Source organism: Oncorhynchus masou, chromosome 24 (assembly GCF_036934945.1).
Source record: "Oncorhynchus masou masou isolate Uvic2021 chromosome 24, UVic_Omas_1.1, whole genome shotgun sequence".
Taxonomy (NCBI): Eukaryota; Metazoa; Chordata; class Actinopteri; order Salmoniformes; family Salmonidae; genus Oncorhynchus; species Oncorhynchus masou.
The window spans coordinates 25859143-25874142 of NC_088235.1; the positions used below are offsets into that span (position 1 = coordinate 25859143).

Genomic DNA, 15000 nt, shown 5'->3' on the forward strand with positions numbered 1-15000 from the left:
ACAAATGTCTTGTTAATAAACTATTGTTTTGGCAAGTCGGTTAGGACATCTACTTTGTGCATGACACAAGTAATTTTACCAACAATTGTGTACAGACATAATATTTCACTTATAATTCACTGTATCACAATTCCAGTGGATCAGAAGTTTACATGCACTAAGAACGACTGTGCCTTTAAACAGCTTGGAAAATTCCAGAAAATGATGTCATGGCTTTAGAAGCTTCTGATAGGCTAGTTGACATCATTTGAGTCAATTGGAGGTGTACCTGTGGATGTATTTCAAGGCCTACTTTCAAACTCAGTGCCTCTTTGCTTGACATCATGGGAAAATCAAAATAAATCAGCCAAGACCTCAGAAAACGATTGTAGACCTCCACAGGTCTGTTTTATCCTTGGGAGCAATTTCCAAATGCCTGAAGGTACCAGGTTCATCTGTACAAACAATTGTACGTAAGTGTAAACACCATGGGACCACGCAGCCGTCATATCGCTCAGGAAGGAGACGTGTTCAGTATCCTAGAGATTAACGTACTTTGGTGCGAAATGTACAAATCAATCCCAAAACAACAGCAGAGGACCTTGTGAAGATGCTGGAGGAAACATGTACAAAATTAGCTATATCCACAGTAAAACAAGTCCTATATCGGCATAACCTGAAAGGCTGCTCAGCAAGGAAGAAGCCACTGCTCCAAAACCGCCATTAAAATGCCAGACTACTGTTTGCAACTGCACATGGGGACAAAGATCATACTTTTTGGAGAAATATCCTCTGGTCTGATGAAACAAAAATACAACTGTTTGGCCATAATGGCCATCATTATGTTTGGAGGAAAAGGGGGAGGATTGCAAGCCAAAGAACACCATCCCAACCGTGAAGCATGGGGGTGGCAGCATCATGTTGTGGGGGTGTTTGCTGCAAGAGGGACTGGTGCACTTCACAAAATAGATGGCATCATGAGGTAGGAAAGTATGTGAATATATTAAAGCAACATCTCAAGACATTAATCAGGAAGTTAAAGCTTGGTCACAAATGGGTCTTCTAATTGGACAATGACTCGAAGCATACTTCCAAAGTTGTGGCAAAATGGCTTAACCTCTTACACTTATGGTGGCGCTATTTCATTTTTGGAAGAAAAACGTTCCCGTTTTAAACAAGATATTTTGTCACAAAAAGATGCTCGACTATGCATATAATTGCTACTGTTCGAAAGAAAACACTCTGACGTGTCCAGAAATACAAATATCTTCTCTGTGCGTGCCCTTTAACGTGAGCTTCAGGCAAAACCAAGATGACTTGGCATCCAGGAAATGACAAGGATTTTTGAGGCTCTGTCTTTCATGATCTCCTTATATGGCTGTGAACGCAAGAGGAATGATGAGTCTGCCCTTTCTGTCGTTTCCCAAGGTGTCTGCAGCATTGTGACGTATTTGTAGGCAGATCGTTGGAAGATTGACCATAAGAGACCACATTTACCACGTGTCCGCCCGGTGTCCTGCGCCGAAATTGGTGCGCAAAAGTCACCTGCCAGTATTTTTCCATGGGGCACAGAGAGAGAAGCAAGCTTCCACGAACTGCATGTCAATGAAGAGATATGTGAAAAAACACCTTGAGGATTGATTCCAAACAACGTTTGCCATGTTTCGGTCGATATTATGTAGTTAATCCGGAAAAAGTTTCACGTTGTAGGTGACTGCATTTTCGGTTCGTTTCGGTAGCCAGGCGCAATGTAGAAAACGGAACGATTTCTCCTACACACAGACGCTTTCAGGAAACACTGCGCATTTGGTATGTGGCTGGGAGTCTCCTCATTGAAAACATCAGAAGCTCTTCAAAGGTAAATGATTTTATTTATTTGGTTATCTGGCTTTTGTGAAAATGTTGCGTGCTACATGCTACACAAAATGCTATGCTAGCTTTGCATACTCTTACACAAATTAGTCAATTTCTATGGTTCAAAAGCATATTTTGAAAATCTGAGATGACAGTGTTGTTAAGAAAAGGCTAAGCTTGAGAGCAAACGCATTATTTTAATTTTATTTGCGATTTTCAGAAATCGTTAACGTTGCGTTATGCTAATGAGCCTGAGGCTTAGTCACAATCCCGGATCCGGGATGGGGAGTTTCAAGAGGTTATTAAGTACAACAAAGTCAAGGTATTGGAGTGGCCATCACAAAGTCCTGACCTCAAACCCATAGGAAATATGTGGGCAGAACTGAAAAAGCATGTGTGTGAAAGGAGGCCTACAAACCTGACTCAGTTACACCAGCTCTGCCAGGAGGAATGGGCCAAAATTCACCCAACTTATTGAGGGAAGCTTGTGGAAGGATACCTGAAATGTTTGACCCAAGTTAAGCAATTTAAAGGCAATGCTACCAAATACTAATTGACTGTATGTAAACTTCTGTCCCACTGGGAATGTGATGAAAGAAATGAAAGCTAAAATTAATCATTCTCTCTACTATTATCCTGACATTTCACATTCTTAAAAAAAAGTGGTGATCCAACCTGACCTATGACAGGGAATTTTTTTACTAGGATTAAATGTCAGGAATTGTGATAAACTGAGTTTAAATATATCTGGCTAAGGTGTATGTAAACTTCCAACTTCAACTATATATATATACAGATCTGCTCTGAGGTTTCTTATAGTTTGACGTCAGCAGAAACCGTTGGGTCTTTAAAGAACACTTCTAAAACAACTTGGCTGAGAGGGGGTGTATGTAAATGATGTCATTGTGTGATGCAGAGTTTTACCACTGGGACTTATTATACGTACAGTATCAGTCACTACAATTTGGAACTATAATTATGCACGTGGGTGCTCAGGTGGGTAGATATAAAGCCATAGATATACAGTGGAAAACTTGGTTTGTTTTCACATTTGAATGAGCGCAATGTTGGCACCAAGATGCAAATGAGAATATTATTCTGGTGATTATCTGGTTCCAATATGGCGCCCTGTTTGTGGTGGTGAAGGATGTGTTTGTAAGGGCAGACATGTCATGGAAGTCAGGTCAGCAACACAGAGCTGACATCCTGGTGGTTGACCACTGCCCTGCCCTGGGGGTCATTGCTACGGGCAGCCATGATGGAGAGGTCATCGTCTGGACTTTGGACACACAGAGACCCCTGGTTCGCCTGCGGAGGGCCACTCACTCACTGTGAGTCAATGCTTTATCAATGCTTTATGCAACATCAATGCTTTATTGCAAATTGAAATACAGTATTCAACACATGTTTCCTGAGTGTGTATGTGATGCATGTGTGTAGGACAACACCACCTGTGGACGCATTGCTGTTCCTGCAGCGGAGGGGTGGGGAAAAACACTGGAGAAACACACCTATCCTCCTCTCCTCACAGGCTGGAGGGATCTACTGGTGGAGCATCACTGGACACACACACACTCATGGTAACCAGGACACACACACCCACGGTAACCAGGACACACACACCCACGGTAACCAGGGCACATACACCCATGGTAACCAGGGCACACACACCCACGGTAACCAGGGCACACACACCCACGGTAACCAGGGCACACACACTCACGGTAACCAAGGCACGCACACTCACGGTAACCAGGGCACGCACACTCACGGTAACCAGGGCACGCACACTCACGGTAACCAGGGCACGCATCTCTCTGTCTGGAGTATACAGTATTATCATCTCTCTCTGTCTGGAGTATACAGTATTATCATATCTCTCTGTCTGGAGTATACAGTATTATCATCTCTCTGTCTGGAGTATACAGTATTATCATGTCTGTCTGGAGTATATAGTATTATCATGTCTGTCTGGAGTATACAGTATTATCATCTCTCTGTCTGGAGTATACAGTATTATCATGTCTGTCTGGAGTATACAGTATTATCATGTCTGTCTGGAGTATACAGTATTATCATCTATCTCTGTCATATACAGTATTATCATGTCTGTCTGGAGTATACCGTATTATCATGTCTGTCTGGAGTATACCGTATTATCATCTCTCTGTCTGGAGTATACAGTATTATCATCTCTCTGTCTGGAGTATATAGTATTATCTGAAGTATACCGTATTATCATGTCTGTCTGGAGTATACAGTATTATCATGTCTGTCTGGAGTATACAGTATTATCATCTCTCTGTCTGGAGTATAGAGTATTATCATGTCTGTCTGGAGTATACAGTATTATCATGTATGTCTGGAGTACACAGTATTATCATCTCTCTGTCTGGAGTATACAGTATTATCATCTCTCTGTCTGGAGTATATAGTATTATCATATCTGTCTGGAGTATACAGTATTGTCATGTCTGTCTGGAGTATACAGTATTATCATCTCTCTGTCTGGAGTATATAGTATTATCATCTCTCTCTGTCTGGAGTATATAGTATTATCATGTCTGTCTGGAGTATACAGTATTATCATGTCTGTCTGGAGTATACAGTATTATCATGTCTGTCTGGAGTATACAGTATTATCATGTCTGTCTGGAGTATACAGTATTATCATGTCTGTCTGGAGTATACAGTATTATCATGTCTGTCTGGAGTATACAGTATTATCATGTCTGTCTGGAGTATACAGTATTATCATGTCTGTCTGGAGTATACAGTATTATCATGTCTGTCTGGAGTATACAGTATTATCATGTCTGTCTGGAGTATACAGTATTATCATGTCTGTCTGGAGTATACAGTATTATCATGTCTGTCTGGAGTATACAGTATTGTCATGTCTGTCTGGAGTATACAGTATTGTCATGTCTGTCTGGAGTATACAGTATTGTCATGTCTGTCTGGAGTATACAGTATTATCATGTCTGTCTGGAGTATACAGTATTATCATGTCTGTCTGGAGTATACAGTATTATCATGTCTGTCTGGAATATACAGTATTATCATGTCTGTCTGGAGTATACAGTATTATCATGTCTGTCTGGAGTATACAGTATTATCATGTCTGTCTGGAGTATACAGTATTATCATGTCTGTCTGGAGTATACAGTATTATCATGTCTGTCTGGAGTATACAGTATTATCATGTCTGTCTGGAGTATACAGTATTATCATGTCTGTCTGGAGTATACAGTATTATCATGTCTGTCTGGAGTATGCAGTATTATCATGTCTGTCTGGAGTATACAGTATTATCATGTCTGTCTGGAGTATACAGTATTATCATGTCTGTCTGGAGTATACAGTATTATCATGTCTGTCTGGAGTATACAGTATTATCATGTCTGTCTGGAGTATATAGTATTATCATGTCTGTCTGGAGTATACAGTATTATCATGTCTGTCTGGAGTATACAGTATTATCATGTCTGTCTGGAGTATACAGTATTATCATGTCTGTCTGGAGTATACAGTATTATCATGTCTGTCTGGAGTATACAGTATTATCATATCTCTGTCTGGAGTATACAGTATTATCATATCTCTCTGTCTGGAGTATACAGTATTATCATGTCTGTCTGGAGTATACAGTATTATCATGTCTGTCTGGAGTATACAGTATTATCATGTCTGTCTGGAGTATACAGTATTATCATGTCTGTCTGGAGTATATAGTATTATCATGTCTGTCTGGAGTATACAGTATTATCATGTCTGTCTGGAGTATACAGTATTATCATGTCTGTCTGGAGTATACAGTATTATCATATCTCTCTGTCTGGAGTATACAGTATTATCATATCTCTGTCTGGAGTATACAGTATTATCATGTCTGTCTGGAGTATACAGTATTATCATGTCTGTCTGGAGTATACAGTATTATCATGTCTGTCTGGAGTATACAGTATTATCATGTCTGTCTGGAGTATACAGTATTATCATGTCTGTCTGGAGTATATAGTATTATCATGTCTGTCTGGAGTATATAGTATTATCATGTCTGTCTGGAGTATACAGTATTATCATGTCTGTCTGGAGTATACAGTATTATCATGTCTGTCTGGAGTATACAGTATTATCATGTCTGTCTGGAGTATACAGTATTATCATGTCTGTCTGGAGTATACAGTATTATCATGTCTGTCTGGAGTATACAGTATTATCATGTCTGTCTGGAGTATACCGTATTATCATGTCTGTCTGGAGTATACCGTATTATCATGTCTGTCTGGAGTATACAGTATTATCATGTCTGTCTGGAGTATACAGTATTATCATGTCTGTCTGGAGTATACAGTATTATCATGTCTGTCTGGAGTATACAGTATTATCATGTCTGTCTGGAGTATACAGTATTATCATGTCTGTCTGGAGTATACAGTATTATCATGTCTGTCTGGAGTATACAGTATTATCATGTCTGTCTGGAGTATACAGTATTATCATGTCTGTCTGGAGTATACAGTATTATCATGTCTGTCTGGAGTATACAGTATTATCATGTCTGTCTGGAGTATACAGTATTATCATGTCTGTCTGGAGTATACAGTATTATCATGTCTGTCTGGAGTATACAGTATTATCATGTCTGTCTGGAGTATACAGTATTATCATGTCTGTCTGGAGTATACCGTATTATCATGTCTGTCTGGAGTATACCGTATTATCATGTCTGTCTGGAGTATACCGTATTATCATCTCTCTGTCTGGAGTATACAGTATTATCATCTCTCTGTCTGGAGTATATAGTATTATCTGAAGTATACCGTATTATCATGTCTGTCTGGAGTATACCGTATTATCATGTCTGTCTGGAGTATACAGTATTATCATGTCTGTCTGGAGTATACAGTATTATCATCTCTCTGTCTGGAGTATAGAGTAGTATCATGTCTGTCTGGAGTATACAGTATTATCATGTATGTCTGGAGTACACAGTATTATCATCTCTCTGTCTGGAGTATACAGTATTACCATCTCTCTGTCTGGAGTATATAGTATTATCATATCTGTCTGGAGTATACAGTATTGTCATGTCTGTCTGGAGTATACAGTATTATCATCTCTCTGTCTGGAGTATATAGTATTATCATCTCTCTCTGTCTGGAGTATATAGTATTATCATGTCTGTCTGGAGTATACAGTATTATCATGTCTGTCTGGAGTATACAGTATTATCATGTCTGTCTGGAGTATACAGTATTATCATGTCTGTCTGGAGTATACAGTATTATCATGTCTGTCTGGAGTATACAGTATTATCATGTCTGTCTGGAGTATACAGTATTATCATGTCTGTCTGGAGTATACAGTATTATCATGTCTGTCTGGAGTATACAGTATTATCATGTCTGTCTGGAGTATACAGTATTATCATGTCTGTCTGGAGTATACAGTATTATCATGTCTGTCTGGAGTATACAGTATTATCATGTCTGTCTGGAGTATACAGTATTATCATGTCTGTCTGGAGTATACAGTATTATCATGTCTGTCTGGAGTATACAGTATTGTCATGTCTGTCTGGAGTATACAGTATTGTCATGTCTGTCTGGAGTATACAGTATTGTCATGTCTGTCTGGAGTATACAGTATTGTCATGTCTGTCTGGAGTATACAGTATTGTCATGTCTGTCTGGAGTATACAGTATTATCATGTCTGTCTGGAGTATACAGTATTATCATGTCTGTCTGGAGTATACAGTATTATCATGTCTGTCTGGAGTATACAGTATTATCATGTCTGTCTGGAGTATACAGTATTATCATGTCTGTCTGGAGTATACAGTATTATCATGTCTGTCTGGAGTATACAGTATTATCATGTCTGTCTGGAGTATACAGTATTATCATGTCTGTCTGGAGTATACAGTATTATCATGTCTGTCTGGAGTATACAGTATTATCATGTCTGTCTGGAGTATACAGTATTATCATGTCTGTCTGGAGTATACAGTATTATCATGTCTGTCTGGAGTATACAGTATTATCATGTCTGTCTGGAGTATATAGTATTATCATGTCTGTCTGGAGTATACAGTATTATCATGTCTGTCTGGAGTATACAGTATTATCATGTCTGTCTGGAGTATACAGTATTATCATGTCTGTCTGGAGTATACAGTATTATCATATCTCTCTGTCTGGAGTATACAGTATTATCATATCTCTCTGTCTGGAGTATACAGTATTATCATGTCTGTCTGGAGTATACAGTATTATCATGTCTGTCTGGAGTATACAGTATTATCATGTCTGTCTGGAGTATACAGTATTATCATGTCTGTCTGGAGTATACAGTATTATCATGTCTGTCTGGAGTATATAGTATTATCATGTCTGTCTGGAGTATATAGTATTATCATGTCTGTCTGGAGTATACAGTATTATCATGTCTGTCTGGAGTATACAGTATTATCATGTCTGTCTGGAGTATACAGTATTATCATGTCTGTCTGGAGTATACAGTATTATCATGTCTGTCTGGAGTATACAGTATTATCATGTCTGTCTGGAGTATACAGTATTATCATGTCTGTCTGGAGTATACAGTATTATCATGTCTGTCTGGAGTATACAGTATTATCATGTCTGTCTGGAGTATACAGTATTATCATGTCTGTCTGGAGTATACAGTATTATCATGTCTGTCTGGAGTATACCGTATTATCATGTCTGTCTGGAGTATACAGTATTATCATGTCTGTCTGGAGTATACCGTATTATCATGTCTGTCTGGAGTATACAGTATTATCATGTCTGTCTGGAGTATACAGTATTATCATCTCTGTCTGGAGTATACAGTATTATCATGTCTGTCTGGAGTATACAGTATTATCATGTCTGTCTGGAGTATACAGTATTATCATGTCTGTCTGGAGTATACAGTATTATCATGTCTGTCTGGAGTATACAGTATTATCATGTCTGTCTGGAGTATACAGTATTATCATGTCTGTCTGGAGTATACAGTATTATCATGTCTGTCTGGAGTATACAGTATTATCATGTCTGTCTGGAGTATACAGTATTATCATGTCTGTCTGGAGTATACAGTATTATCATGTCTGTCTGGAGTATACAGTATTATCATGTCTGTCTGGAGTATACAGTATTATCATGTCTGTCTGGAGTATACAGTATTATCATGTCTGTCTGGAGTATACAGTATTATCATGTCTGTCTGGAGTATACAGTATTATCATGTCTGTCTGGAGTATACAGTATTATCATGTCTGTCTGGAGTATACAGTATTATCATGTCTGTCTGGAGTATACAGTATTATCATGTCTGTCTGGAGTATACAGTATTATCATGTCTGTCTGGAGTATACAGTATTATCATGTCTGTCTGGAGTATGGAGTATTATCATGTCTGTCTGGAGTATACAGTATTATCATGTCTGTCTGGAGTATACAGTATTATCATGTCTGTCTGGAGTATACAGTATTATCATGTCTGTCTGGAGTATACAGTATTATCATGTCTGTCTGGAGTATACAGTATTATCATGTCTGTCTGGAGTATACAGTATTATCATGTCTGTCTGGAGTATACAGTATTATCATGTCTGTCTGGAGTATACAGTATTGTCATGTCTGTCTGGAGTATACAGTATTGTCATGTCTGTCTGGAGTATACAGTATTGTCATGTCTGTCTGGAGTATACCGTATTATCATGTCTGTCTGGAGTATACAGTATTATCATGTCTGTCTGGAGTATACAGTATTATCATGTCTGTCTGGAGTATACAGTATTGTCATGTCTGTCTGGAGTATACCGTATTGTCATGTCTGTCTGGAGTATACAGTATTGTCATGTCTGTCTGGAGTATACCGTATTATCATGTCTGTCTGGAGTATACAGTATTATCATCTCTCGCTCTCCCTCTCAGGTCAGTTCTATGCCCCTGGTGGAGAGAAAGAGTGTGTGTTGGGGCTGACTTCAGACCAGGAGAACAACATCCTGGTCACTGGAGACACAGCAGGGTGTGTTCAGGTCTGGGACATCTCTCAGTACGCGCTATGCATCACACAGGAGGTCAGGGTTGGTGTGTGTACATGTATGTGAATGTGTGAGAGTTTTTGAGTATTGTAAATGCAAATGTAGGATACACCTCTGTTTTATGTGTTTTACACTGTACTCTATCTTCACATGTTTCACCTCCCCAGCCCTCCCCAAGCCACCCTCCTCTCCTGCAGTCCTGGAGGGCCCATGAGGGGGCGATAGTGAGTGTTGAAGTGCTGGTGTACACAGAGAGACTCTTCTTCCTCTCTGGCTCTGTGGATGGGACCAGCAGAGTGTGGACGGGGGAGGGAGGGCATGTAGGTTCCTTTGGACAGGAACCACAGTGGAGCCTCGCTGACCCAGCCCCTCACCACACCTCCAGGTACTGAAGTGGTCTATTCTGTCAGTAATCCAAAAGTAGTCCACTTGGATCAACATCACTAAGTTCTAATCATCTACTGTTTTATGGGTCTCCATTTTTCCTAACTTGTTTTTGTTGTCCTCTTGTAACTTCTAGGCCTACCGAGGCTTTCTCAATCTACTCCTTTGTAGTCTTTTATATATATATATAACTCTAAAATGGCTCCCATTATAGATCTAAAAGTACCACAGAATTAAGCAGTCTGGCCTGGTGTGTCGATGTGGGCTGGCGAATATTTCTGTAAGAACCGGGTGTATTTCTAGACTCAGGGAAAAACACACAAAATGAGAGATTTGCATCATATGAATGATGTTGAATGATGTTAAAATGTTGAAGAGGATTTGTAGGAGGCCTAGGCTGAACTGTAAAGGCGTGTGTGTGTGTGTGTGTGTGTGTGTGTGTGTGTGTGTGTGTGTGTGTGTGTGTGTGTGTGTGTGTGTGTGTGTGTGTGTGTGTGTGTGTGTGTGTGTGTGTGTGTGTGTGTGTGAATTCTGATGGAAAGCCATGAGAAAGAAATCCTGATGAATTGGCTAACTTTTTCGACAACCACATTATTTGACTCCTGTTGAAAGTTTACTGTAAACATAGCTAAATTAAACCAGATGGAGTTTGGTTCGGTATGGACGGTTTTCAGTAGTGTGTGAGTGAGTGACTGGATAGAGAGTCACCCATAGCAACCGTCTGCTGTTGTGGGGATGTGGTGAACAGAACGTCATCAATCTTCCCAAGGGAAAGAGGCAGACACACTAATCAATATGTTATCTGAGGGCAGGCCTGGTGTGACAGTGTGTGTGGTATGGTTTTAGTGGTCATGAGGCCACTGTGGTACAACCCTCGTAAACACTGTAGCATACAAAAACATGTCATTAGATGCTTACTGGACAATTAAGCTCCCTGAAACACAGGTTCTCAAAAAACAGATCATTAGTCAAATGTTTTCTACAAAGTCTCTCTTGAAAGTGATTTATATCAATGATAAGTCAAGGTTAGATGTAAGTTTTATCAAACTCTGTTTTCTATACAGAGACCAGGTAAACAACCTGGCTGTTTTCTATACAGAGACCAGGTAAACAACCTGGCTGTTTTCTGTACAGAGACCAGGTAAACAACCTGGCTGTTTTCTATACAGAGACCAGGTAAACAACCTGGCTGTTTTCTGTACAGAGACCAGGTAAACAACCTGGCTGTTTTCTATACAGAGACCAGGTAAACAACCTGGCTGTTTTCTATACAGAGACCAGGTAAACAACCTGGCTGTTTTCTATACAGAGACCAGGTAAACAACCTGGCTGTTTTCTATACAGAGACCAGGTAAACAACCTGGCTGTTTTCTATACAGAGACCAGGTAAACAACCTGGCTGTTTTCTATACAGAGACCAGGTAAACAACCTGGCTGTTTTCTATACAGAGACTAGGTAAACAACCTGGCTGTTTTCTATACAGAGACCAGGTAAACAACCTGGCTGTTTTCTATACAGAGACCAGGTAAACAACCTGGCTGTTTTCTATACAGAGACCAGGTAAACAACCTGGCTGTTTTCTATACAGAGACTAGGTAAACAACCTGGCTGTTTTCTATACAGAGACCAGGTAAACAACCTGGCTGTTTTCTGTACAGAGACTAGGTAAACAACCTGGCTGTTTTCTATACAGAGACCAGGTAAACAACCTGGCTGTTTTCTGTACAGAGACCAGGTAAACAACCTGGCTGTTTTCTATACAGAGACCAGGTAAACAACCTGGCTGTTTTCTATACAGAGACCAGGTAAACAACCTGGCTGTTTTCTATACAGAGACCAGGTAAACAACCTGGCTGTTTTCTATACAGAGACCAGGTAAACAACCTGGCTGTTTTCTATACAGAGACCAGGTAAACAACCTGGCTGTTTTCTATACAGAGACCAGGTAAACAACCTGGCTGTTTTCTATACAGAGACCAGGTAAACAACCTGGCTGTTTTCTATACAGAGACCAGGTAAACAACCTGGCTGTTTTCTATACAGAGACCAGGTAAACAACCTGGCTGTTTTCTATACAGAGACTAGGTAAACAACCTGGCTGTTTTCTATACAGAGACCAGGTAAACAACCTGGCTGTTTTCTATACAGAGACCAGGTAAACAACCTGGCTGTTTTCTATACAGAGACCAGGTAAACAACCTGGCTGTTTTCTATACAGAGACTAGGTAAACAACCTGGCTGTTTTCTATACAGAGACCAGGTAAACAACCTGGCTGTTTTCTGTACAGAGACTAGGTAAACAACCTGGCTGTTTTCTATACAGAGACCAGGTAAACAACCTGGCTGTTTTCTGTACAGAGACCAGGTAAACAACCTGGCTGTTTTCTATACAGAGACCAGGTAAACAACCTGGCTGTTTTCTATACAGAGACCAGGTAAACAACCTGGCTGCTTTCTGTACAGAGACCAGGTAAACAACCTGGCTGTTTTCTATACAGAGACTAGGTAAACAACCTGGCTGTTTTCTATACAGAGACCAGGTAAACAACCTGGCTGCTTTCTATACAGAGACCAGGTAAACAACCTGGCTGTTTTCTATACAGAGACCAGGTAAACAACCTGGCTGTTTTCTATACAGAGACTAGGTAAACAACCTGGCTGTTTTCTATACAGAGACCAGGTAAACAACCTGGCTGTTTTCTATACAGAGACTAGGTAAACAACCTGGCTGTTTCCTATACAGAGACCAGGTAAACAACCTGGCTGTTTTCTATACAGAGACCAGGTAAACAACCTGGCTGCTTTCTGTACAGAGACTAGGTAAACAACCTGGCTGTTTCCTATACAGAGACCAGGTAAACAACCTGGCTGTTTTCTATACAGAGACCAGGTAAACAACCTGGCTGAGGAGGAGAAGGAAGAAAGGGAGAAGAAGATTGAGAGTGAAAGTGACCCATCACAGAGCAGCGAGGTCACAGGTCAAACATCTGACCTTTTCAGCGGGGGTCCGGGTTCACCGGAGGAATGGATTTATGAAGGTAACTTTTAGCAACAAACAGGTGTTCATACACACAGTCCCCAATGCATAGACGGAAACACACACACACACACACACACACTCACACACACACACACACACACACAGTGGCCCTACGACAGCAGTCTGAAACGGTGGCCCTACGACAGGAGTCTGAAACAGTGGCCCTACGACAGGAGTCTGACGCAAAGTGGCCCTACGACAGGAGTCTGACGCACAGTGGCCCTACGATAGGAGTCTGACGCACAGTGGCCCTACGACAGGAGTCTGACGCAAAGTGGCCCTACGACAGGAGTCTGACGCACAGTGGCCCTACGACAGGAGTCTGACGCACAGTGGCCCTACGACAGGAGTCTGACGCACAGTGGCCCTACGACAGAAGTCTGACGCATAGTGGCCCTACGACAGAAGTCTGACGCATAGTGGCCCTACGATAGGAGTCTGAAACAGTGGCCCTACGACAGAAGTCTGACGCACAGTGGCCCTACGATAGGAGTCTGACGCAAAGTGGCCCTACGACAGGAGTCTGACGCACAGTGGCCCTACGACAGGAGTCTGACGCACAGTGGCCCTACGACAGGAGTCTGACGCACAGTGGCCCTACGACAGAAGTCTGACGCATAGTGGCCCTACGACAGAAGTCTGACGCATAGTGGCCCTACGATAGGAGTCTGAAACAGTGGCCCTACGACAGGAGTCTGACGCAAAGTGGCCCTACGACAGGAGTCTGACGCACAGTGGCCCTACGACAGGAGTCTGACGCACAGTGGCCCTACGATAGGAGTCTGACGCACAGTGGCCCTACGACAGAAGTCTGACGCATAGTGGCCCTACGACAGAAGTCTGACGCATAGTGGCCCTACGATAGGAGTCTGAAACAGTGGCCCTACGACAGAAGTCTGACGCACAGTGGCCCTACGATAGGAGTCTGACGCAAAGTGGCCCTACGACAGGAGTCTGACGCACAGTGGCCCTACGACAGGAGTCTGACGCACAGTGGCCCTACGACAGGAGTCTGACGCACAGTGGCCCTACGACAGAAGTCTGACGCATAGTGGCCCTACGACAGAAGTCTGACGCATAGTGGCCCTACGATAGGAGTCTGAAACAGTGGCCCTACGACAGGAGTCTGACGCAAAGTGGCCCTACGACAGGAGTCTGACGCACAGTGGCCCTACGACAGGAGTCTGACGCACAGTGGCCCTACGATAGGAGTCTGACGCACAGTGGCCCTACGACAGAAGTCTGACGCATAGTGGCCCTACGACAGAAGTCTGACGCATAGTGGCCCTACGATAGGAGTCTGAAACAGTGGCCCTACGACAGAAGTCTGACGCACAGTGGCCCTACGACAGGAGTCTAACACACAGTGGCCCTACGACAGTAGTCTAACACACAGTGGCCCTACGACAGGAGTCTAACACACAGTGGCCCTACGACAGGAGTCTAACACACAGTGGCCCTACGACAGGAGTCTGACGCACAGTGGCCCTACGACAGGAGTCTGACGCACAGTGGCCCTACGACAGAAGTCTGACGCATAGTGGCCCTACGACAGGAGTCTGACGCAAAGTGGCCCTACGACAGGAGTCTGACGCACAGTGGCCCTACGATAGGAGTCTGACGCACAGTGGCCCTACGACAGGAGTCTGACGCACAGTGGCCCTACGATAGGAGTC

At 42.0% G+C, this 15000-nt stretch overlaps 1 protein-coding gene across 1 annotated transcript in view; it reads left to right on the forward strand.

The window, feature by feature from the left end:
• LOC135511357 (WD repeat-containing protein on Y chromosome-like) overlaps positions 1-15000 on the forward strand; it is a 30571-nt gene that overhangs the window by 9189 nt on the left and 6382 nt on the right. The window contains exons 13-17 of the mRNA XM_064932899.1: positions 2980-3164; positions 3274-3413; positions 9790-9935; positions 10067-10284; positions 13168-13322. Of these exons, the coding sequence (XP_064788971.1) occupies positions 2980-3164; positions 3274-3413; positions 9790-9935; positions 10067-10284; positions 13168-13322 (844 nt within the window). The remainder of the gene's footprint in view (positions 1-2979; positions 3165-3273; positions 3414-9789; positions 9936-10066; positions 10285-13167; positions 13323-15000) is intronic.